The sequence below is a fragment of the Erythrolamprus reginae genome, chromosome 10 (genome assembly GCF_031021105.1).
Source record: "Erythrolamprus reginae isolate rEryReg1 chromosome 10, rEryReg1.hap1, whole genome shotgun sequence".
Lineage (NCBI taxonomy): Eukaryota > Metazoa > Chordata > Lepidosauria > Squamata > Dipsadidae > Erythrolamprus > Erythrolamprus reginae.
In genome coordinates, this window is record NC_091959.1 from 3738649 (window position 1) to 3762754 (window position 24106).

At 43.6% G+C, this 24106-nt stretch overlaps 1 protein-coding gene across 1 annotated transcript in view; it reads left to right on the forward strand.

The window, feature by feature from the left end:
- Nucleotides 1-24106, forward strand: part of SCAPER (S-phase cyclin A associated protein in the ER) — a 120554-nt gene that overhangs the window by 92187 nt on the left and 4261 nt on the right. The window contains exons 26-29 of the mRNA XM_070762292.1: nucleotides 1976-2205; nucleotides 3217-3372; nucleotides 8797-9034; nucleotides 15072-15221. Coding sequence (XP_070618393.1) covers nucleotides 1976-2205; nucleotides 3217-3372; nucleotides 8797-9034; nucleotides 15072-15221 — 774 coding nt within the window. The remainder of the gene's footprint in view (nucleotides 1-1975; nucleotides 2206-3216; nucleotides 3373-8796; nucleotides 9035-15071; nucleotides 15222-24106) is intronic.

Here is a 24106-nt window from a genome sequence, read left to right on the forward strand (position 1 = left end):
GCGATGCTGGGATTCCCCTGCAACATCGCAAAAACACAGAAGTCCGGAGGTGGGGTTTCCCATGGAGGGGAGCCTCATGGGAATCCCAGCAGCGCAAAAACGGGCGCTTCGGCTGGGAAAAGGGGTGAATTTTGAGCTTGCACGCATTAATTGCTTTTCCATTGATTCCTATGGGAAACATTGTTTCGTCTTACAAACTTTTCACCTTAAGAACCTCATCCCGGAACCAATTAAGTTTGTAAGACAAGGTATCACTGTACTCCGCTTTGTCTAAAATTACCTGGAGTAACCTGATCTTTTTCTTAAGTTTTCAGGTATCTTCATCTTGCCTACTCTGCCGTTCGGCATCCCTTGTACCCCGCCAGCGTATTAATTCTCCCTGCGAGGTGCCAAAGTTGTCTTCTCACTTCCTAACTTGGCTCATCTCCAAGAACGGACAATGACAATGAATTTTAAGTACTAACTCCAGGCACAGAGCTGATCAATAATGTAAAAACAAAACAAAACCTAGTTGTTGTTATTTTGTCTCCAAGTGTTACCCGGTCCCTCGAGAGGGATACGATGCTAACTGCGCAACGGCTGCATTTTACAATCTAGCTCAGCCTTGCACGGTTAAAAGGGAGAAGGTTTTCCTGGTGAAATCATTATAAAATTGGCTTTTTTCCCCTCTGCGGTCAGGACTTGAATTGAAAATGCAAAGTGGCATGTTTTGGATTCTCCTGCTTAAGATCCTTCCTGGTGGGACCACCTACTTTAGAATAATAATAATCATAATCATGCAGAATGCAGCTGCGAGAGCAATCATGGGCTTTTCCAAAAATGCCCATGTAACACTAACACTCCGCAGTCTGCATTGGTTGCCGATCAATTTCCGGTCACAATTCAAAGTGTTGGTCATTACCTATAAAGCCCTTCATGGCACCGGACCAGGGTATCTACAAGACCGCCTTCTGCTGCACGAATCCCAGCAACTGGTTAGGTCCCACAGAGTGGGCCTTCTCCGGGTCCCGTCAACAAAACAATGTCGTTTAGCGGGACCCAGGGGAAGAGCCTTCTCTGTGGCGGCCCCGGCCCTCTGGAACCAATTCCCCCCGGAGATTAGAATTGCCCCCACCCTCCTCGCCTTTCGTAAGCTCCTTAAAACCCACCTCTGCCGTCAGACATGGGGGAACTGAGATATTCTTTCCCCCTAGGCCCTTACAATTTATGCATGGTATGTTTGTTTGTATGTATGTTTAGTTTTACAAATAAGGGTTTTTTAGCTGTTTTAGTATTGGATTTACATGCTGTTTTGTATTACTGTTGTTAGCCGCCCCGAGTCTACGGAGAGGGGCGGCATGCAAATCCAATTATTAATAGTAATAATAATAATAATAATAATAATAATAATAATAATCGTCGTCATCATCATCATCATCATCACAACAACAACAACAACAACCAGAACAACAGAGTTGGAAGGGACCTTGGAGATCTTCTAGTCCAACCACCTGCTTTATTAGAAGACCTCCAAATTCCCTACCAACTCTGTTATTCTATTCTATTCCAATTTAGTTTAAATACAGAAAACTATACAAACAAAAAGACTGCAAAGAGCAGATATATTAAGATAAACTTGATTGACACTTCTTTTTTGTGTGAACACATTGACACGCATTAAAAAACCTCCAAAATTCTGATGTCCTTAGTTGGCACTAAGTGAAGGGAGTTGCCGATCAGTTTCCGGTCACAATTCAAAGTGTTGGTTATGACCTATAATCTAATAAATAGATAGATAGGTAGGTAGGTAGGTAGGTAGATAAATAGATAGATAAATAGATAAATAAAATAAATTTGAATTATCAGAAGCCGAAAACTAATAGTGGTGAACAAAATGAGGTCTGATTTGCTGACAAAATAACGGAGGGGAGCATTTTGCGCACAATGTCTATTTTGAGGTGGGTTTATTCTGTATTGTGCTGTGCTTGTGTCATAGGTATATGTCCCAGATGATCACAACGCTGCCTCGGGAAGAGCAATTAACAAGCAAGCCTTCGAAGGTCTAATAACGGGAGTGCTCAGGATCCTGGCTGGAGTCTTTGGTTCTCTGGTGTCCAACCTACCGGACACCAATAACCAAATTTGTGCATCAAAATTGATTCAAGATATGAAAAACAAGACCTCCCAAGCTGAATTTTTTAACAACAGGATACAAGACCTCATCAGGTAAGAGACCAATGGGATGTTCCTATTTTTGTGTTTTCACTCCAATCTTGATTGTGCCTCCCCAAGGGGTTGGGACTACACTGCCCGTAATTCCGATGGTCAAGCTGTTTGGTATCCTTGAGTTATTGTCCCAACTCTTTTAGAAAGTACAGTGGTACCTCTACCTAAGAACACTTCGACTTACGAGCTTTTCTAGATAAGAACCGGGTGTTCAAGTCTCCGAAACTGTAACCGGAAAAGGCAGGGAGAAGCCTCCGTGGGGCCTCCCTAGGAATTTCCTGGGAGGAAACAGGGCTGTAAAAGGAGGGGGAAGCCTCTGGGGCCTCTCTAGGAATTTCCTGGGAAGAAACAGGGCCGGAAAAGGCAGGCAGAAGCCTCCATGGGGCCTCTCTAGGAATTTCCTGGGAGGAAACAGGGCCGGAAAAGGCAGGGAGAAGCCTCCGTAGGGCCTCTCTAGGAATTTCCTGGGAGGAAACAGGGCTGTAAAAGGAGGGGGAAGCCTCTGGGGCCTCTCTAGGAATTTCCTGGGAGGAAACAGGGCCGGAAAAGGCAGGGAGAAGCCTCCATGGGGCCTCTCTAGGAATTTCCTGGGAGGAAACAGGGCCGGAAAAGGCGGGGAGAAGCCTCCGTAGGGCCTCTCTAGGAATTTCCTGGGAGGAAACAGGGCCGGAAAAGGAGGGGGAAGCCTCCGTGGGGCCACTCTAGGAATTTCCTGGGAGGAAACAGGGCCAGAAAAGGAGGGGGAAGCCTCCGTGGGGCCTCTCTAGGAATCTCCTGGGAGGAAACAGGGCCGGAAAAGGCAGGCAGAAGCTTCCGTGGGGCCTCTCTAGGAATCTCGTGGGAGGAAACAGGGCCGGAAAAGGCAGGGAGAAGCCTCCGTGGGGCCTCTCTAGGAATTTCCTGGGAGGAAACAGGGCCGGAAAAGGAGGTTCCCAGCCTGCTGCCTTCACCACTACAGCACACTGCAACCCGCCAGTGATGGCCTTTCTTTCTGCTCTCTCCCTCCGCTAGCTACATGGTGAACATCGGCTTAATAGAGAAGCTGAGCTGCTGCTTCCTCTCTATCCAAGGCCCGATTGACGAAACCCCCAAAGCGGCGGCTTTCTTGCAGAACTGCACCGCGGCCCTGCACGGGATGTGTCAGCTGTGCTTCGCTGTCAATGGCAGGCAAGTGTTGGCGGCTGTACTTTTCGCGGTCCCTCCATCGGGCGAGGATGCACCCCCGGCAAGGCCCAAGGTCCTGAATCCCAGCCCGAAACAAGACCCCTTTACGCCACCAATATACAGTACTTTCCCTATACAAATATCCACTGCTCAAAAATAAATAAATAAAGGGAACACTTAAACAACACAATGTAACTCCCAGTAAATCAAACATCTGTGAAATCAAACCGTCCACTTAGGAAGCAACACTGACTGACAATCAATGTCACCTGCTGTTGTGCACATTCCACTTTGTACAGAACAAAGAGAATTCAATGAGAATACAGTGGTACCTCGAGATACGAGTTTAATTCGTTCCGGACCTGGGCTCTTAAGTCGAGCAGCTCTTATCTCGAACGACTTTTCCCCATAGGAATTAATGTAAATAATTTTAATTGGTTCCAGCCCTCAAAAAACTCACAAAGTTCGTCTAAAGACATGTTTTTAATGAAGAAATGTACATGTACATATAAATGAATAATGAAGTTTCTTTCACTTAACTTGTAAACTTTCTTAAACTTTTAAATTTACATATGTTCAACTTCTCTGCCACCCAATCCTGTAGGACAGAGGTCCCCAACCCTTTTTGCACCAGGGATCGGCTTTAAGCGATCAAGAGAGGAATGGGTGAATGAATGGACGGAGGGTGGGAAGGAAGGAAGGAAAGAGGGAAGGGACAGGAACAGAGGAAGGAAGCAAGGAAACTTATGAAAGGGGAGAGTAAGAGAGGAATGAGTGAAGGGAGGGAGGGAGGGAAGAAGGTGGGAAGGAGAAAGAAAAGAAGAAATAGAGGAAGGGAAGGTAAAAGAGAGAAAGAAAAAGAGAAAGAAAGAAAGAAAGAAAGAAAGAAAGAAAGAAAGAAAGAAAGAAAGAAAGAAAGAAAGAAAGGGGGAAGGGACAGGAACAGAGGAAGGAAGCAAGGAAACTTATGAAAGGGGAGAGTAAGAGAGGAATGAGTGAAGGGAGGGAGGGAGGGGAAGAAGGTGGGAAGGAGAAAGAAAAGAAGAAATAGAGGAAGGGAAGGTAAAAGAGAGAAAGAAAAAGAGCAAGAAAGAAAGAAAGAAAGAAAGAAAGGGGGAAGGGACAGGAACAGAGGAAGGAAGCAAGGAAACTTATGAAAGGGGAGAGTAAGAGAGGAATGAGTGAAGGGAGGGAGGGAGGGAAGAAGGTGGGAAGGAGAAAGAAAAGAAGAAATAGAGGAAGGGAAGGTAAAAGAGAGAAAGAAAAAGAGCAAGAAAGAAAGCTGCAAGCACCCCCCCGAACCCCCCAGGCCGGCTGCAACCTTTTAAAACACGCGCGCCGCTTCGCAGCTGTCTCCTGAAGCCGAACGCGGAAGTTAGCGTTTGGCTTCAGGAGACAGCTCCTTGGCGCTTGTATCTCGAATTTGGGCTTGTAAGTAGAACAAAAATATCTCTCCCCTCCCAGCTCTTATCTCGAGTTGCTCTTAAGTAGAGCAGCTCTTATGTCGGGGTTCCACTGTATTTCATTCATTCAGATCTAGGATGGGCTCCTTGAGTGTTCCCTTTATTTTTTTGAGCAGTATATTTACATTTTGATCAATTACTTGTCCTTTCTCTCTTTTTTCTTCTTCTACATTACTCTGTACAATGGTCTATAAAGATTTGATGTCATTCTTTCAGCTATCGACCGTTCTAGTTCCTCTTTTATTCATTCTTTTTCAGCCATTCATATAATTTATTCCATACTGAGTGGTATTCAATGTCTTCTTTTTCTTTTCCTTTTCCTCGTTAATTTTGTCCTTTTCAGCACAATCCAATATTTTTCTAATTATGTCCTCGTCTTTTGGTTTTTCCAAAATTGCGCATATGTTATTCTAGCCGCAGTGGTGATGTGTTTATTTCCTTTTTATATATTTTTATATATATTTTTTTGTCAATTATGTCCCATAAAAATAATTCACGCTTCCTCTCTATATTTTATTTTATTCTGATAAGAGTTTTGTGACGATGCCTGTTCTGTCGGGCTCTCTGGTAGAATCCTCCCAAAAATTCACAGGTACAAATTTCAGACACACACACACGTTTGAAAATTCATAATTCACTTAAACCAAGCCCTCTTTTGGTATAGCAAAGAGCCCTCGTCTCCAAACAACCTGGTAATTTGTACAAGTCCCTTATCAGTTCTGTGATACTTAGCTTGCAGCTGTGAGGCAATTCACAGTCCTTCTTCTTTCACAAAGTGAAACACACTTTGCTCTGGTTTAGTTTCAAAGCGGGGAAAAATCAGCACACAAAAAGTCAAAGTCAGTAAAGCAGTCATGAAACACAACGATCAGATAATCCTCCACAATGGCCAAACCCACAGGCTGCTCTTTATAGCAGCCTCACTAATGACCACAGCCCCACCCAACCACAGGTGGCCTCATTTTCTTTGATAATAATCTCTCAGTTGTTGTTGCCTATGCATCGCTCTCCGCATGCGTGGCTGTATCATTAACTCTTGTTCTGAATCCAAGGAGGAGCTAGATAATTGATCTCCTTCTGAGCTGTCTGCCACACTCTCCTCCTCCCTGTCACTCATGTCTTCTTGGTCAGAGGAGCCTTCATCAGCAGATTCCACCGGGGGCAAAACAGGCCTGCAGCATGTGGATGTCTCCCCCACATCCACAGTCCTTGGGGCAGGAGCAGGGCCAGAGCTAACCACAACAATGCCTATAAAAGAATCTGATGGTAAACGACAGGTCCTTGGAAAGTCTCGAGGGTGCAGAAAAGGCTCACGCCACCAGTCGTGAGCTTACAAAGCACTCACACACCTACACGTTGACACACACATACACACACACACACACCATCAGTAAACAGTCCAGAGGTGGAACAGTGGTGGCTCTCCTTCGATAGTATCCAGAATGGAGTTTTGGTTCTTTTTTTCCTCCTTGCATGAAAAAAGAGAGAAAAGTGAGGTCAGGTCAAAGGGATAGAGAGGGATATAGACTTCTCTGCCTTGTGTTTTATTGCCGTAATTAAGTTAATGTCTGGTTTGGCTGCTTGGTGGCCGATAAAAGAGAAACAGCGGCTGGGGATTGGGGGGGGTACTGCCTTCTGCTGCCCAAGAGTCACATTTGGTGGATACTGGAATCCATGGGCGAAAATTCAGGTAGCCCTCGACTTACAACAATTCATTTAATGACTGTTAGAAGTGTTGGTCATGACCTTTAAAGTCCTACATGGCATTGGACCAGAATATCTCAGGGACCGCCTTCTGCCGCACGAATCCCAGTGACCGATTGGGTCCCACAGAGTTGGCCTTCTCCGGGTCCCATCAACTAAACAATGTCGTTTGGCGGGACCCAGGGGAAGAGCCTTCTCTGTGGCGGCTCCGACCCTCTGGAACCAACTCCCCCCAGAGATCAGAATTGCCCCCACCCTCCTTGCCTTTCGCAAGCTCCTTAAAACCCACCTCTGTCGTCAGGCATGGGGGAACTGAGATATGCCCTTCCCCCTAGGCCTATACAATTTATGCATGATGTGTTTGTGTGTATGTTTGGTTTTTTAAATTAGGGTTTTTAATTTTTTTAAATATAAGATTTGTGATATGTTGTTTCACTATTGTTGCTAGCCGCCCCGAGTCTACGGAGAGGGGCGGCATACAAATCTAATAAATAGATAGATAGATAGATAGATAGATAGATAGATAGATAGATAGATAGATAGATAGATAGATAGATAGATAGATAAATACAACAGTGCTGAAAAAATGGATTTAGGATCATCAACAGGGTCACGTCATTTTCTCCCCCCCCCCTTTGCAACCTTGTAATAGGTAAGGTGAGTGGGGAAGCATGATTCACTTAACGACCGCAGTGATTCACACTGCAACCGTCATAAGTACCAGCCAGTTGCCAAATGTCTGGGTTTTGATCACATGACTGGACATTTCTAGGTGTGAAAAAGTTACGCTGCTGCCTAGCCCTGTTGCGCCTAGAATTAGTCCTTAAGTGTGAAAAACACTCGTAAGTCACTTTCTTCAGTGCTCTTGAAAACGTTGAGCAGTCACTAAATGAACTTTTTTGTAAGTTGAGAACTACCTGTAGCTGACTTATACGTAGCCCTAGACTTACGACCCGTCACTAAGCAACCATTCAAAGTTAAAATAAATTTCCCCAAAAGGATGCTTAGAACCTCGTGGTGAAGTTCTGACTGATGGCCCCTCCCCCTGCAGTCACATGACTGCATACACAAAACCACAGACACACAATTTTGCTTATTTACTAAAATCACATTTAGCAAGGGGGGGGGGGAAGCCATCGTTGTTCCATTGTTTTCAAATCCCACTCCTAGCGACCTGGTGTCTAGTTGTGACACCTGGAAATTCTAGCGTAGAAAAAATCCAGAAATGTCTTTGTTCACAGGACTGGGCTTCTTCTGTTCGATCTGGCTTCTCTGTTGTATTTTTTTAATTATTATTATTTTTATTTTATATCAACAAACATACAAACAACATTAAACATTTATACTTATCTACATGCATAATAATTAATATTTTACAATTCTGGTTTTTTTTACATTATATTTCCTTAATACTAATTCCTTTTCTTGGGGGTTTTTTTCTATCCAGTTATACAGTTTCTCCCACACTCTGTAGTAGTTCTTAATTTGTTTATCCTGTAATTCATACGTTAATTTACTTAGTTTAGTGCAGTCTAACATTTTCTTTAGTGCAGTCTAACATTTTCTTTAGTGCAGTCTAACATTTTCTTTAGTGCAGTCTAACATTTTCTTTAGTGCAGTCTAACTTTTTCGAGTCTGCGGAGAGGGGCGGCATACAAATCTGATTAAACTTGAAACTTGAAACTTGGTCACCATCTCTTCATTTGGTGTCTTTTCTTGTTTCCAATTTTGTGCGAATGCCAATCTTGCTGATTTTATTTATTTATTTATTAATCAGATTTGTATGCTGCCCCTCTCCGCAGACTCGGGGCGGCTCACAGCAATAGTAATACAATGTAAACAAATCTAATATTTAAGTTAATTTAAAAAACCCCAATTTAGAAACCAATCATACATACTAGCATACCATACATGATGTTAGTATGTGTGTTATTAAATAATAGTCTTCTTTGCTGTGTTGACCTCTGATTATTCCTAATAAATACATTTCTGGTTTTGTTTCTAATTTATATTCCAATATTTCTTCCAGCCAGCTCTGAGTTCTAGTCCAAACTTTTCTTGCTTTCAGGCATATCCACCAGATGTGATAATATGTTCCTATGACTGTTTTGCACTTCCAGCATTTACATCTGTTGTTGTATTTTCTTATTTAAGACATTAAACCTGACCGCCAACAGCCCCAGGGCTTGGACAGTGAGACGGTGCGGTGTATGAATTTAATACATAAATATAAAGGATCCTGCGCTCTTTTCTCCGACAGGTCCGGGAGCATCTTTGCCGAGACCCACCAGGATCCCACCGGGCTGACGGCAGCTTTCAAGGCCACGGATCTGGTGGGCGTTCTGCACATGCTCTACTGCGTTCTCTTCCACGGCACCCTGGTGGAGCCGAGCGTGGCCAACCCGAAGGAAAGCTTCACAGCAAACATCCTGCAAGTCTCTCTCCAAAGTTTGCGCTTCTTCAATAGTTTTGCTCTGCTGGACCTCTCTGCTTTCCAGGTAAGACTTGTCCCAAGCACACCAACTGAGGAGGTTCGGCGTTCTCTGTTTTTAGTGCTGCGCGACAATTCTGCGCTACCTCTTCTAACCAACTGGCGAAGCTTGGCCCACTCTGGTTCTTGAGATCCAGTAGAGCTGGCCTGGGTTTTAGCTGACCCACACAATTGCTCCATTTCTGCAAACCTCATGGCAGGTGTTGGGGGAAAAGATTAGATTAGAGTAGATTACATTTATTGGATTTATATGCCACCCCTCTCCGCAGACTCGCAACAATGGCAAAAACAGTACATAGTGACAAATCTAATATTTACCAATCTAATTACAGTTTTAGGTTAAAAAATTCATAAAAGCAACCCCAATATATATAAAGAACAAGCACACAATCAATCATACATCAAAACAACATGGGCAAGGGGGAGACGTTTCAATTCCCCCATGCCTGACGGCAGAGGTGGGTTTTGAGGAGTTTACGAAAGTCAAGGAGGGTGGGGGCAATCCTAATCTCAGGGGGGAGCTGGTTCCAGAGGGTCGGAGCCACCACAGAGAAGGCTCTTCCCCTGGGTCCCGCCAGACGACATTGTTTAGTCGACGGGACCCCGAGAAGGCCAGCTCTGTGGGACCTAACCGGTCGCTGGGATTCGTGCGGCAGAAGGCGGTCCCGAAGATATTACCAATAACCTTAACCACCATTCTCCATTAGCGTTATAAGTCAAGGACACATAGAGTTCAGAAGAGTTTGCGTTCGTAAAGGCCATTTGGTTTTCAGTTGGAAGAATCTTCTCCCGTCTTTCTGTCTCCCGAGTCCGAGGTTCCGATCCAGTTGGATGTTCCTCGCCCCTTTTCCCAAAAGGCGCCAGTTTGTATTTTCACTTACTACAAGAGAAATGATTGACCAAACGCGATAGGACACACAAGGAATTTGTCATTGGTGCATATGCTCTCAAGAACATCTGCATCTCTTCTAATTAGCTGTCGGTCCCTTTCACCCTCTTCGTTATTTTATTTTAAAAGTTCTTGGTTTGTGCCATCACTCTACTAAACAAATAATTCCCTCAACACTGTCAGACTTTCTACTAAATCTGCACTTCTATTCTACTAGTTTTTCTCATCATTCCTATCACCCGTTTCCTCCCATGTTGACTGTATGACTGTAACTTGTTGCTTATATCCTAAGATTTTTATTAATATTGCTTCTTCATTGCTTATTTGACCCCTATGACAATCATTAAGTGTCGTACCACATGATTCTTGACAAATGTATATTTTATTTTATGGACGCTGAGAGCATCTGCACCAAGACAAATTCCTTGTGTGTCCAATCACACTTGGCCAATAAAAATTCTATTCTATTCTATTCTACAATCCGAAATGCTCAAGCATGCAAGCGCACACACACACACACACAGAGTTAGAAACATAGAAACATAGAAGACTGACGGCAGAAAAAGACCTCATGGTCCATCTAGTCTGCCCTTATACTATTTCATGTATCTTAGGATGGATCTATGTTTATTCCAGGCATGTTTCAATTCAGTTACTGTGGATTTACCAACCACGTCTGCTGGAAGTTTGTTCCAAGGATCTACTACTCTTTCAGTGAAATAATATTTTCTCACGTTGCTTTTGATCTGTTTGTTTGTTTGTTTGTTTGTTTGTTCGTGCGTGCATGCGTTCGTTCATTCATTCTTATTTATTTATTTATTTATTTATTTATTTATTTATTTATTTTATTTGTATGACGCCCCTCTCCGTAGACTCGGGGCGGCTAACAACAATAATAAAACAGCATATGACAAATCTAATATTTAAAATAACTAAAAACCCTTACTAAAAACCAAACATATGAGAAATGTTCAATGGGAAAAGAACATTTCAGTGGCGGCGTTTCTCAGGATAGCATCCATTTATCTTGAGCGTCTAAACAGTGAGAAGCCGTCAGGAAAGAAGCAAGGCAGGAGACTGAAACCGCCGTTTAAAGTGGTGGCGGAGGGAATGTGCAGTTCCTTGGAGGAGGAGGAGGAGAAAAAAAATAGAAGAATGTTAATGTTTATATACAATCTTCGGTGCCCCCGGGCCACTTGTTATCAGAGGAGGCTATAAACACAAGAGCCCGTTCAACTGGAGCCTCTGTTGGGGAAAAAGGACTCTGTCGAAGGAAATGTTGACACATCCATCACCAGTAGTAAATGACCAAGCAGGGCCAGAGGGCACAACGTTTCCTCCCCCCCCCCTTCCCTTAGGGGCATCATGGCACGGGTGTGCCCAGCCTTTAGGTAGATTTCAGCTGGGCTGGAGCAGCTTCTTGGCATCTTTATATCTTTATATATTTATTTATTTATTGGATTTGTATGCCGCCCCTCTCCGTGGACTCGGGGAGGCTAACAACAGTGACAAAAACAGAATGTGACAATCCAATACTAAAACAGCTAAAAACCCTTGTTATAAAACCAGTCATACATACAAACATACCATGCATAAATTGTAAAGGCCTAGGGGGAAAGAGTATCTCAGTTCCCCCATGCCTAACGGCAGAGGTGGGTTTTGAGAAGCTTACGAAAGGCAAGAAGGGTGGGGGCAATTCTAATCTCTGGGGGGAGTTGGTTCCAGAGGGCCGGGGCTGCCACAGAGAAGGCTCTTCCCCTGGGCCCCGCCAACCGACATTGTTTAGTTGACGGGACCCGGACTTCTTGGAGGAATCTGGGCGAAAAAGTGAGTCTAAATGATGAAACTCCTTTTTCTGGCTGGTAAGCTTAAACAGAAGACATAAAAGGTTAAAATTAAGAAAAAGAGGAGGAGGGAAGAGAAAAACAGTGCCAACTAAGAGCGGAGAAGAGAACAGCAGAGAAGAGCGACAAAGATGATTAGGGAACTGGAGGCTAAAACATATGAAGAATGGTTGTAGGAACTGGGCATGGCTACTTTAATGAAAAGAAGGACCAGGGGAGACAGGATAGCAGTCTTTCAATATCTCAGGGGTTGCCCCAAAGAAGGAGTCAACCTATTCTCCAAAGCTTCTGAAGGTAGAACAAGAAGCAATAGGTGGAAACTAATCAAGGAGAGAAGCAACATAGAACTAAGGAGAAATTTCCTAACAGTTAGAACAATTAACCAGTGGAACAACCTGCCTCTTGAAGTTGTGAGTACTCCAACACTGGAAGTTTTTAACAAGACGTTGGACAACCATCTGTCTGAAGTAGTGTAGGGTTTCCTGTCTAAGCAGGGGGTTGGACTAGAAGACCTCCAAGGTCCCTTCCAACTCTGTTATTGTTGGTTAAGACCCCCATACATGTAGAAAAATCTGACTGATGAGAGAAGAGGACTTGGGAACTGCTAACTTCTCCACCATCTCCTCCTTCTCCTCTTCCTCCTCCTCCTCTTCCTCCCATCTCTTCCCACCAGTAAGTACAGCAGGAATCCAATGACTCGTTATCCCCAGGATCTAGGGAGATGATGGATTTGGAGCTCGCCAGATTCCGCTCTTCTCCATAACATTTGTAACCCATCGTCCACCAAGCTCAACCCCAAGGCCACCACTTGCCTCGCGGTGGCTCTTTTCCCACCGAGAGAGGCTGCTTCCCTCTAAGTGGGCAGCCTTTGATGTCCCTGCCTCCTGCCTCTCCTCCCCTCTGACCCCACACCGCTTTTTCTGGCTGACATGTTTATTAAATAGAGCCTCCGGGCTGCACCGATAAAGCCGCCTTATCCCAAATCCCTCTGCCGTAACCTGCCTGCCCCCTTTCTTTCTTTTTTTCCCCCTTTCCTCCTCCTACATCCAACCCACTCCTCAGCCAGCCAGGATTCTCTGCCTTTGCTTATATCTTGCCAAACAGTGACATTTTAAAGGGTTGCTCTTTGCAAGCGAGTGATTGAGGGGGGGGGGAGAGAATGAATTTAGAGTCATGCAAATGGGGGCAGAACCAGCATGCACACCCCAGTCCTTGCAAACTTCTGGCAAAGAGAGAGAAAGAAGAGAGTCCAGGCAAGTTTACAGGGGCGGCTGCAGCTCATCCATCAAGCTGCGTTCAACCCATGGCGGCTGAGAGGTCGGGTCAGCGTGCACCCTTGATTCGATTGGGCGTTGAAAAGCAGCCAGGCCAATAACCTAGCCACAGAGACACTGGCCAGATCTAAGAGACCCGGAGGAGGACCAATGGCACGATGTCAAAAGCTATAAAGTAGTGGGAAGCATCGGTGTAAATGAGCTAATAGGAATTGCAAGCGACAATAATGCACTCTCTCTCTTGTGTATACAGCTTCGGGGAGGTCACTGCTTGCCCCCAAGGGATTTGAATTTCCTCCTAGTAGGACTGTCCCAAAAGGGGGAGGAGGGGGGAGAGACAAAGGCAGGAGTAAGCCCCCAGTGTATTTGAGTCGCATCTATTTGGGCTTCATGAAAATAAACCCGAGGTGCCCGGATGAGAACATCAATAGATCTTGGGTTTTTGTTCAGTGCACACATAGACACTTGCCTGTCTGTTTAGTAGGCCCTTCAACATGCTTTTTTCCTTGATTAATTACACACACACACACACATACACACACACCTCACTGGAAAATAACTTTGGGAAAGAAGCCTCTTCCGACAGCAGCAGTAAATGGGTCTGATTAAGCTGCTTAGATTGGAAGCTCTTTGTAAAATACGAAGGTAGATTTTCACTCAACCCAATTAAGGAATGTTGGGATGAAAGACAAAATACTGTATGTATATTGAAAGGGGTCTATGTTGGTCTACAACTATAATGAAGATGTGGACTTGGTTTAGTTTGACGTGAATTAGATTGGTTAGACTTGACTTGACTTGAATTTATTTAGTTTGACTTGAATTGGATTGGATTGGTTTAGTTTGACTTGACTTGAATTGAATTGATTTAGTTTGACTTGAATTGAATTGGATTGGTTTAGTTTGACTTGACTTGAGTTGGATTGGTTTAGTTTGACTTGACTTTTATTTATTTATTTTATTTATTTATTTATTATTTATTTATTAATAGAGTTGAAAGGGACCATTAGGTCATCGAGTCCAACCCCCTGCCTGAGCAGGAAACCCTACAGCACCCCAGCCAAATGGAAGTCCAATCTCCTCTTGAAGGTGTCCAGGGTTGGGGAGTTCACCACCTCCCCTGGCAGGCAGTTCCATTGGTTGATCGCTCTGACCGTCAGGAAGTTCTTCCTTATTTCCAGGTTGAATCTCTCCTTGGTCAGCTTCCAACCATTGTTCCTCGTCCGGCCCTCTGGTGCCCTGGGGAATAAAGAGACCCCCTCCTCACCCTGGCAACCCCTCAAGTATCTGTAAACTGCTATCATGTCCCCTCTAGACCTTGTTTTTTCTAGGCTGTCCATGCCCAGTTCTCTCAATCTCTCTTGACTTGAATTGATTTAGTTTGACTTGAATTGGATTGGTTTGACTTGACTTGACTTGAATTGATTTAGTTTGACTTGAATTGAATTGGATTGGTTTAGTTTGACTTGACTTGAATTGAATTGATTTAGTTTGACTTGAATTGAATTGGATTGGTTTAGTTTGACTCGACTTGAATTGAATTGATTTAGTTTGACTTGACTTGACTTGAATTGATTTAGTTTGACTTGACTTGACTTGAATTGATTGTTTGACTTGACTTGAATTGGATTGGTTTAGTTTGACTTGACTTGGATTGGATTGGTTTAGTTTGACTTGAATTGAATTGAATTGATTTAGTTTGACTTGACTTGAATTGGATTGGTTTAGTTTGACTTGACTTGGATTGGATTGGTTTGGTTTGACTTGACAGGATTCTCTTCTCTGTCTTAATTTTATGAATTGTTAATTTGGGAATTTAATGCCAACTGAGATACCAAGTCCTCTTGCTAATGGCAAGACCCTCCCCAATTTCCTACCTTTTCCAGAGCACATTAGATAGAAATTCCTCCCCCGCACCCAATTGAGAGTAGACATCAAATAGGCTCAATCTATTTTTAAAAAATCAAAAACTTCACATCAACCCTTGGATTCCATTGTAGAAGAGGCATCCAACATTTCTCTCTTTTCTCCCTCCAGTCGGTGGTTGGCGCTGAAGGCCTCTCCCTGGCATTCCGGCACATCATCAGCTCCTTGCTATGGCACTGCTCCCACCACACCTGCGAAGTGCTGCTTCACGAAGTCATTGTCTGCGTGGGCTACTTCACTGTCAACCATCCAGACAACCAGGTATGGAGGCCCGTTGAGAAGTTCCCAGCTCAATGTTTCCCCACCTTGAACATGTGTGGACTTCAGCTCCCAGAATTCCTCAGCCTGCATGCAGTTTTACCAGAAACTGGTAATTAATGCCGGTTTTCAACAAAACCACTGTAAAATGTGGTCATGTGACCCTGGGACACTATAAATGCAACTCGGTTGCCGAGCATCTACCGGAATATAAGACTCACCTTAGTTTTGGGGGAGGAAAATAGGGAAAAGAATCTGCTTACCAGGTATTCGTCTGGCTAGCGTCCCTAGTCTGGTCAGCTAGAGCACATTATTTTATTCCCTGGTTAAGAGCTTAAAAAATTATTCTGAGAGAGTGTTCTGTCGGGCTCTCTGGTAGACTCCTTCCGAAAATTCACAGGTACAAATTTCAGACACACACACACGTTTGAAAATTCAAAACAATGTTCTTTATAATGAAAAGTCACTTAAACCAAGCCCTCTTTTGGTATAGCAAAGAGCACTCGTCTCCAAACAAACTGGTAATTGGTACAAGTCCCTTATCAGTCCTGTGATACTTAGCTTGCAGCTGTGAGGCAATTCACAGTCCTTCTTCTTTCACAAAGTGAAACACACTTTGCTCTGGTTTAGTTTCCAAGCGGGGGAAAATCAGCACACAAAAGGTCAAAGTCAGTAAAGCAGTCACGAAACACAAGGATCAGATAATCCTCCACAATGGCCAAACCCACAGGCTGCTATTTGTAGCAGACTCACTAATGACCACAGCCCCACCCAACCACAGGTGGCCTCATTTTCTTTGATAATAATCTCTCAGTTGTTGTTGCCTATGCATCGCTCTCCGCATGCGTGGCTGTATCATTAACTCTTGTTCTGAATCCAAGGAGGAGAGAGATAATTGATCTCCTTCTGAGCTGTCCGCCACACTCTCCTCCTCCCTGTCACTCATGTCTTCTTAGTCAGAGGAGCCTTCATCAGCAGATTCCACCGGGGGGGGGGGGCAAAACAGGCCTGCCGCATGTGGATGTCTCCCCCACATCCACAGTCCTTGGGGCAGGAGCTGGGCCAGAGCTAACCACAACAGAGAGTAACAATGAAAGAGCTGGGAACATCATTAGCCCCTGGAAAGAAACAGTCTGAGCAAGTAAAGCAATGGAAAAAACCCTGCAAAGACTTAGGGCTTGGAAAACATTCTTCTTTGTAGACAGTAACAATGAAAGAGCCTGCAAGCGAGTAAGAGCTGGGAACACTGTTAGCACCTGGTTAGGGCTGGAAGGAAATATCTGGAGCAAGTAAAGCAATGAAAAAAAAACCCTACAAAGACAGGGTTTGGAATACATTCTTGGTAGAGAGTAACAATGAAAGAGCTTGCAAGCCGGTAAGAGCTGGGAACATTGTTAGCACCTGGTTAGGGCTGGAAAGAAACTTACTCAGAGCAAGTTAGAGTAATGAAACAAACCCTGCAGAGACTTAGGGACTGGAAAACATTCTTTGCATAGAGAAATAATGAAAGAGCCTGCAAGGTAAGAGCTGGGAAGATCGTTAGCACCTAGTTAGGGCTGAAAAAAAGCTACATTCAGAGTATAAGATGCGCCCTAATTATCAGCCTCTTTTAGGGGGGGAAAAGGTGCATTTTATACACCGAAAAATACGGTACCCCTATCCCTCCCTCTCTGTTTGTTAGCACATTCCATCACTCACCGCTCCGCCTGTCAGTTTAACAGGTCCCACGATGCCACGGACGGGACTGAAGGGAATCCTGGGTAGCAAGAATAACCCCCTCGGCCCCACTTATCAATGAACAAGCCAATTGGGGGCTTCGCAAAAGAGCGACCGTTCCTTAATTAAAAACATTGCTCTTAATTAACAGGCTCCTCGCATCTTGTGCGAGGTAGGAGGGGAGGGGTGGGTTTCTTTGGCTCTCCGATCTAATTAGCGAAGACGGCGGTGGCTGGCCACCATGGAGCTCATTTGCATTTTATATTGGACAGTTGAATGGGGTCTGATAATTAAATTAACATGAATGACAAACGAGTTTGTTTCCTCCGCATCGCCGCGCTGGGAATTTCTAAAAAAGAGCAAAGGAAGAATGAAAGAAAAACCTTTGCATATTCATATTATTTTTTTACATGAGAGTCATTTTAATCTGGCCAATCCATGCAAATGGAACTAATGTGATTTCCGGGGGGGGGGAGGGGGGAGGAAGGGGGCATAGATGTCTCCCAGTACCCAACATTATAATTCCGATACCATGAACTGGTTATATTCTGCAACGGCTTTGTTCCTTACGCCCTCTGCCTTGTAAACTTGCAGGATTCTTTTTTTACCACCACCACGAATGGGGGGCGGGAAGACGCCACATCGGTAGCGGAAATGACCGGCGGGTGACTGGCGGGCGGGCACATGCGTCAGAGCGAGAGTTGGCATGCACAGGAAGCAAAATCTTGTGAGAGTAGGCGCGCGTGTAAGATTTCAGCAATTTTCGCCGACCTTTTACGCGGAAGAAAAAAAAAAAGTCACCAAAACCTCGCACCCCTTTCTTTCATTCATTCATTCATTCATTCATTCATTCATTCATTCATTCAATTTTTATCCCGCCCTTCTCCTTAGACTCAGGGCGGCTTACAACATGTTAGCATTAGCACTTTTTAACAGAGCTAGGTTATTGTCCCCACAATCCGGGTCCTCATTTTACAAAGGAAGGAAGGAAGGAAGGAAGGAAGGAAGGAAGGAAGGAAGGAAGGAAGGAAGGAAGGAAGGAAGGAAGGAAGGAAGGAAGGAAGGAAGGAAGGAAGGAAGGAATATTTATTTATTCAATTGGTTTTTTTTAAATGCTGCCCTTCTCCTTAGATTCAGGGCGGCTTACAACATGATAGCCATAGCACTTTTTAACAGAGCTAGGCTATTGCCCCCACAATCCGGGTCCTCATTTGACCCACCCCATTTCATAAGATTTGCTTCCTGCGCAAATCGTGGAGCCAAATCTCGCTCCGATGCACGCACCCTCCCGCCGGTTACCCGGAGCTTCATGTACAGCTCCATTTCCGCTACCGTTGCGGCCTTCTTCTCCTTGATAGCAGGAAGATCTAGGGCAGTGTTTCCCAACCTTGGCAACTTGAAGATATCTGGACTTCAACTCCCAGAATTCCCCAGCCAGCGAACGCTGGCTGGGGAATTCTGGGAGTTGAAGTCCAGATATCTTCAAGTTGCCAAGGTTGGGAAACCCTGATCTAGGGACACAGCCAAGGGAAGTGAGCCTTCTGCCTCTCTTGCCTTCTTCTACCCACCCTCCCTTCAACCCCCGCTCTAGATGTCCCTACATCTGTTAGTCCTTTGGCTTAAAGCTTGTTTATCTGTTTCCAATGTAGGCTTGTTTACCCTTTTTAATTGGATTAAGATGACAATCTAGGCAAGCGGTCGAAAAGGTGTCGCCGTTTGGTCGTTTTGACATACCCGGGGCTGAGGGTCAGGGACCGAGCGTCAGCCGTGGATGCGGTCCACAAACGTTTACTCAAGGGTACATTCGTTCCAGTTCTTGTTTTGCACAAATGCATCTTTCGTAAACGCGTGAGATCAGTCAATCTCGTTTAAGGGCACCATTAGATATGGTGTGAACTTCCATCCTTCCGAGGTGGGTAAAACGAGGACCCAGATTGTTAGGGGCAATATGCTGACTGTTTAGAGAGAGCTGTAAAAGAACCATGAAGTGGTATATAAGTCTAAGTGCTATTGTCCTTCCTTCCTTCCTTCCTTCCTTCCCTTCCCTTCCCTTCCCTTCCCTTCCCTTCCCCTCCCTCCTTCCTTCCTTCCTTCCTTCTTTCCTTCCCTCCCTCCCTCCCTCTTTCCTTCCTTCCTTCTTTCCTTTCTTCTTTCCTTCCCTCCCTCCCTCCTTCTTTCCTTCCTTCCTTCTTTCCTTCCTTCTTTCCCTCCTTCCTTCCTTCTTTCCTTCCTTCTTGCCTTCCTTCCCTCCCTCCTTCCTTCCTTCTTTCCTTCCTTCCTTCTTTCCTTCTTTCTTTCCTTCCTTCCTTCCTTCCTTCTTTCCTTCTTTCCTTCCTTCCCTCCCTCCTTCCTTCCTTCTTTCCTTCCTTCCTTCCTTCTTTCCCTCCTTCCTTCCTTCCTTCCTTCTTTCCTTCCTTCTTTCCTTCCCTCCCTCCTTCCTTCCTTCTTTCCTTCCTTCTTTCCTTCTTTCTTTCTTTCCTTCCTTCCTTCTTTCCTTCTTTCCTTCCTTCCCTCCCTCCCTCCTTCTTTCCTTCCTTCCTTCTTTCCTTCTTTCTTTCCCTCCCTCCTTCCCTCCCTCCTTCCCTCCCTCCCTCCCTCCCTTCCTTCCTTCCTTCCCTCCCTCTCTCCTTCCTTCCTTCCTTCCTTCCTTCCTTCCAAGTGGTTAGGATGCAGCATTGCAGGCTAACTCTGCCCACTGTCAGCTGTTCAATTCCCACCAGGCTCAAGGTTGACTCAGCCTTCCCTCCTTACGAGGTGGGTGAAATGAGGAACCAGATTTTTGGGGACGATTTGCTGATTCTATAAACCGCTTAGAGAGGGCTGTAAATCACTAGGAAGCGGTATAGACGTCTAAGTGCGATTGCTAAATGCTATTGCTATTAACTCATAAATCGATGTATACATCCAAGAAGAAACTGGACAGCCATTTGTCCAGAATAACATAAGGTCTCCTTCTTGACCAGAAAGCTTGACTGGAAGATCTCCAAGGTCCCTTCCAACTCTGTATTCACTTTTATCCTTTTAAAATTTCATTCCAAAATCAAATTGAACACCTTCTGACCACCGTTAAATCCTTTAGGGGAAAGATTTATCCTTTAAAAAAAAAATCTAGCTGACTTAATGTCCACCCTATTATAAGTGGGGGCGGGTGGGTGGGTTGATAAATATTCCTTTAAAAAATTAAAAGCCCTACCTTTTCTTACCATCCCCCCCCAACCCTATAAAGCATTTCTAACGTTAAACCTGGAGAAACAGATGGGTAAAGAGTTTGACCCCCGAGATGACATATCCTTCTGATTAAATGGTTCCAGCCCTGGATTTGTTTATAGAGTAGCAAAGAAATAATGCAGATCTAATTTGAGAACCGGAGAAGGTGCATTCCAGAGCTCCCCACACACACGGGTGGAGGAGGAGGAGGAGGAGGAAGGGTCTCCTTGATGGAGTTATAAATAACCTCACCTAAAAGCCGTTTAAATGGTTAAAACGGCCCATTGTGTTCTCAAGACAAAACCAGCCAGCCCGCTCCTCTTTGCTTGGAAAGGATGGGTCCCTGTAATTGTCAGTCAAGGCGAGTTATCCCCCCACATCCCCACCTTATCAGATTTTGAGTGTGGTCCTTCGGGGTCTCCTAGAACGTTTTAACCCCGGCATTCCTAAGACGATTGACCCTGCAGAGGGAGAATGCAGACCCAGGAAAGAACACAAATCCGGTGAAAACCACCATGTTTCACTTTTATTGTATTTTATTTATTAACTTAAATGCAGCTTAGAGAGAGCTGTGAAGCACCGTGGAACGTTATATAAGTCTAAGTGCTAATGCTATTATTTTATTTTATTTTATTTATGATTGTTGCGAGCCGCCAGAGTCTATTGGCCAATCTTGCTGTCATTAGAATATGTAACGTTAGATATAGTGTCCCCTTGTTATATTTGTCCTTTGTGATGACACTGCTCAAAAAAAAAAAAAAAGGGAACACTTAAACGACACCATATAACTCCAAGTCAATCAAACGTCTGTGAAATCAAACTGTCCACTTAGGAAGCAACACGGATTGACAATCAATTTCACCTGCTGTTGTGCACATTCGACTTTGTACAGAACAAAGTACATTCAATGAGAATATTTCATTCATTCAGATCTAGGATGGGTTCTTTGAGTGTAATGGAATAAATCGGGGGGGGGGGGACAAACTGTATTAAAATGTTTAAAAGTCAGGGGGGAGGAAGTCATGGATCCCACAGATCAGGCTGCCTGGCAGAGTCAAGCAAAAATGAGCATAACTGTGGCAACAACTTACCGATATTTCTCCATGGCTTAGCCGTTTGGTATGATGTCATCTACGACTGCGCCTTAAGTAGATCGCAAGTTACAGGGAAATGTCAGGGAATTTCAAAATGCTTTCCCCTCTTGACAGCCTGTAAAAAGTTCTGGTGTTGAAGCAATTATAACCTCAAGTAGTTCCACCAAATTTTCTCCTTAGTTCTTGGTTGTTTCTCTCCTTAATTAGTTTCCATCCATTTTGAAAAGTTCTTCTTGGGATTCCAAAAGGATCATATGGGAACCCAACATGCGGCCTTATTTTTATTTCAAGAAATGTTGGACCTATTTCACCGGCAATTGTGAGGCTAGCTAGACAATTTTGCTCGTCCGCAAAAGCTACCAGCAAAATTGTTTTTCAACAATTCCCCCCCATCCAAAAAAAAATAAGGAGCAACACACAATAGTTTCTAGAACAAATGTTATTTTGCAACCACTCCCAGCTGTGTGGCAAGGAAGCATCCATGGACTCTTTTGCTTTGCTTCTTGGTTTGTTATAAGCTTGATAAATTTGCAGTGTTTGAATTTAAAAAAAAACCCCAAGTCCATTCATTTTAAAAAATCATTTATAAGTGGCTATTTTAAATTCCACTTCCTTGAGTCAGACAGAGGACAATTATTGTACGCAATTATTGAAATCAACGTAGTTGCGTATCCCTTGGTTAATGATAATCTTCTCTAACCCAAGGTTAGATGTGACTTTGCAAAGGATAAAATAGAAATGTGAATTTTCCTTGTAGGTAGCTTTATTTTTTTGGAAGACCCTCAAAAAGAAGCAAAAGGTTGGGTTTTATTTATTTATTTATCTATTTATTATTTATTTATTTATTTATTTATTTATTATTTATTCAACTTCTATGCCACCCAATCCCAAGGGACTCAGATAATTTTCAAAATTAAAAGTTGTGAACGTCACAAGGTGTACGGAAGGTCACACCCGCAGCTTGTTTCGGACGCTGGTTGGGATCATTTTTATCCTTGAAAAACCTCTTTAGAAAAAGATGCCTTTTCTAAACCCACAACTTTTGTGTTCTCTTTTTTCACGAAAATACGGAACGCAACACTTCTGCAAGAACGCACGAGTGTCGAATGAAACTGGCCGTACTGATCGAAACGTCTCTTCAAGGACTATTAAGATTTTAATTGCAATCCTGCTTTTTGGAGGGGTGAGGCAGGGGTGTCATTCAAAGCCAGAACGCCTGGCACGGAGGGCAGACCCTCCCACAGCCAGTGTCTTTAAAATTCCATTTGGATTTAGAAGACTTAAGGGGTCCCTCTTTGTATTCACTGGAAGGTTTTCAATTTCATTTTCGCTATTGAACTAAAAAATGTGAACTATTGCGTTGTCAATCCCGTGCTTGACCTGAACTGCATTATGAACCGGGAATGTGTTCTTAGTGAATTGTTAAAAGTTCTTTGAAACTTGTAAACCCCTGTAATTTATGTTCCTCTGGCCTCTTAGCCATTTCTTTCTCCCTTTTCCTTTTTTGACCTTCTGGTTTTAATTTGGAGAGCAGCTTGGTCGTATACTTGTAAAACACGCAGTTGTTGTTTTTCTCAATCGCAACCTTAGAAAAAAAAAGCTACTACCACCGTCCTCAAATTGGAGGAGTTGTCGTCGGAGGCGAGAAAGTCCTAGGCGGGTCATCCAACAGTTCTTCTTCCTCCTCGTTTTTATTATTATTAATTTTATGGCTATTATCTTCTCGGCTGTACCCTGACCCTCAGCTGATATCATCCACGTTTCTTCATTATCAAGATTTTGTGGAATTAAATAAGCAAAGAAATTTTCTCTGGAAGAAACCAGCAAGAACTTGACATAACTTCTGTTGTAAATTGTGCTTGCCTGACAGCAGCTCCATTTGTCTAAACAATCCCGTCAAAGGCATTAATAGAAATCCAGATTTTTTTTTCTACCCTCCAAAAGAGACCCAATGGGAGTATTTTATTCAGCTGCTGCTCAGAATCCAACTACCTGGGAAACACATTCTTGTTTTAGGTGGTTCGCTATTTTTCTAGTTGTCCCAAAAAGCACGTTATTAGGAGTAAAGCTGTCCTAAAATCTTTTGGTTTCCTTAATTTTTTTCCAAAGCTGCTACAACTTTACACATGTTTTCTCCATGTATAAATACGTGAAGGTAACAACTGAAGTGTGTATGTTTGGTTTTATAATAAGGGTTTTTAGTTGTTTTATTATTGGATTGTCACATGCTGTTTTTATCGTTGTTAGCCGCCCCGAGTCTACGGAGAGGGGCGGCATACAAATCCAATAAATTATTATTATTATTATTATTATTATTATTATTATTATTATTATTATTATTAACTCCCTTCTCCTTTTTTTGCCTTTTTGTGTCATTACTGAAGAATTACAAAGTTTGTATTTTCTGTAAGATTCTTACGTTGTCGTGTTGCTAAGTACCGGAACATAAGTAACTGGATGGATGCTTAAAATAAAACAATGTAGTTTCTTAGTGTTGTTTTTCTTAATTAACACAAACGCTAACTTTGAGCGTTTGAGTGGGTATAATTGGTTTTTAATAAAATTGGAGGTTTTTAGTCTTCGGAGAAGGGCGGCAAACAAATCTAATAAATAATAATAATATTTAGTTTTAAATTAATTGGATTAAGGATCCTATATTGTATTATCTTTTTATTGTATTATCCTTCCTCCCTCCCTCCTCCCCTTTTTTCCTTTCTTCTTCCATCCCCTTTTTTCCTTTCCTCTTCAATTCCCTTTTTTTTTTCTTTCCTTCCCTCCCTCCATTTTCCTCCCTCCCTCCTCTCCCCTTTTTTCCTTTCCTTTCATCCCCCTTTTTCTTCTTTCTTTCCTACCTTCCCTCCCTGTTTTCTT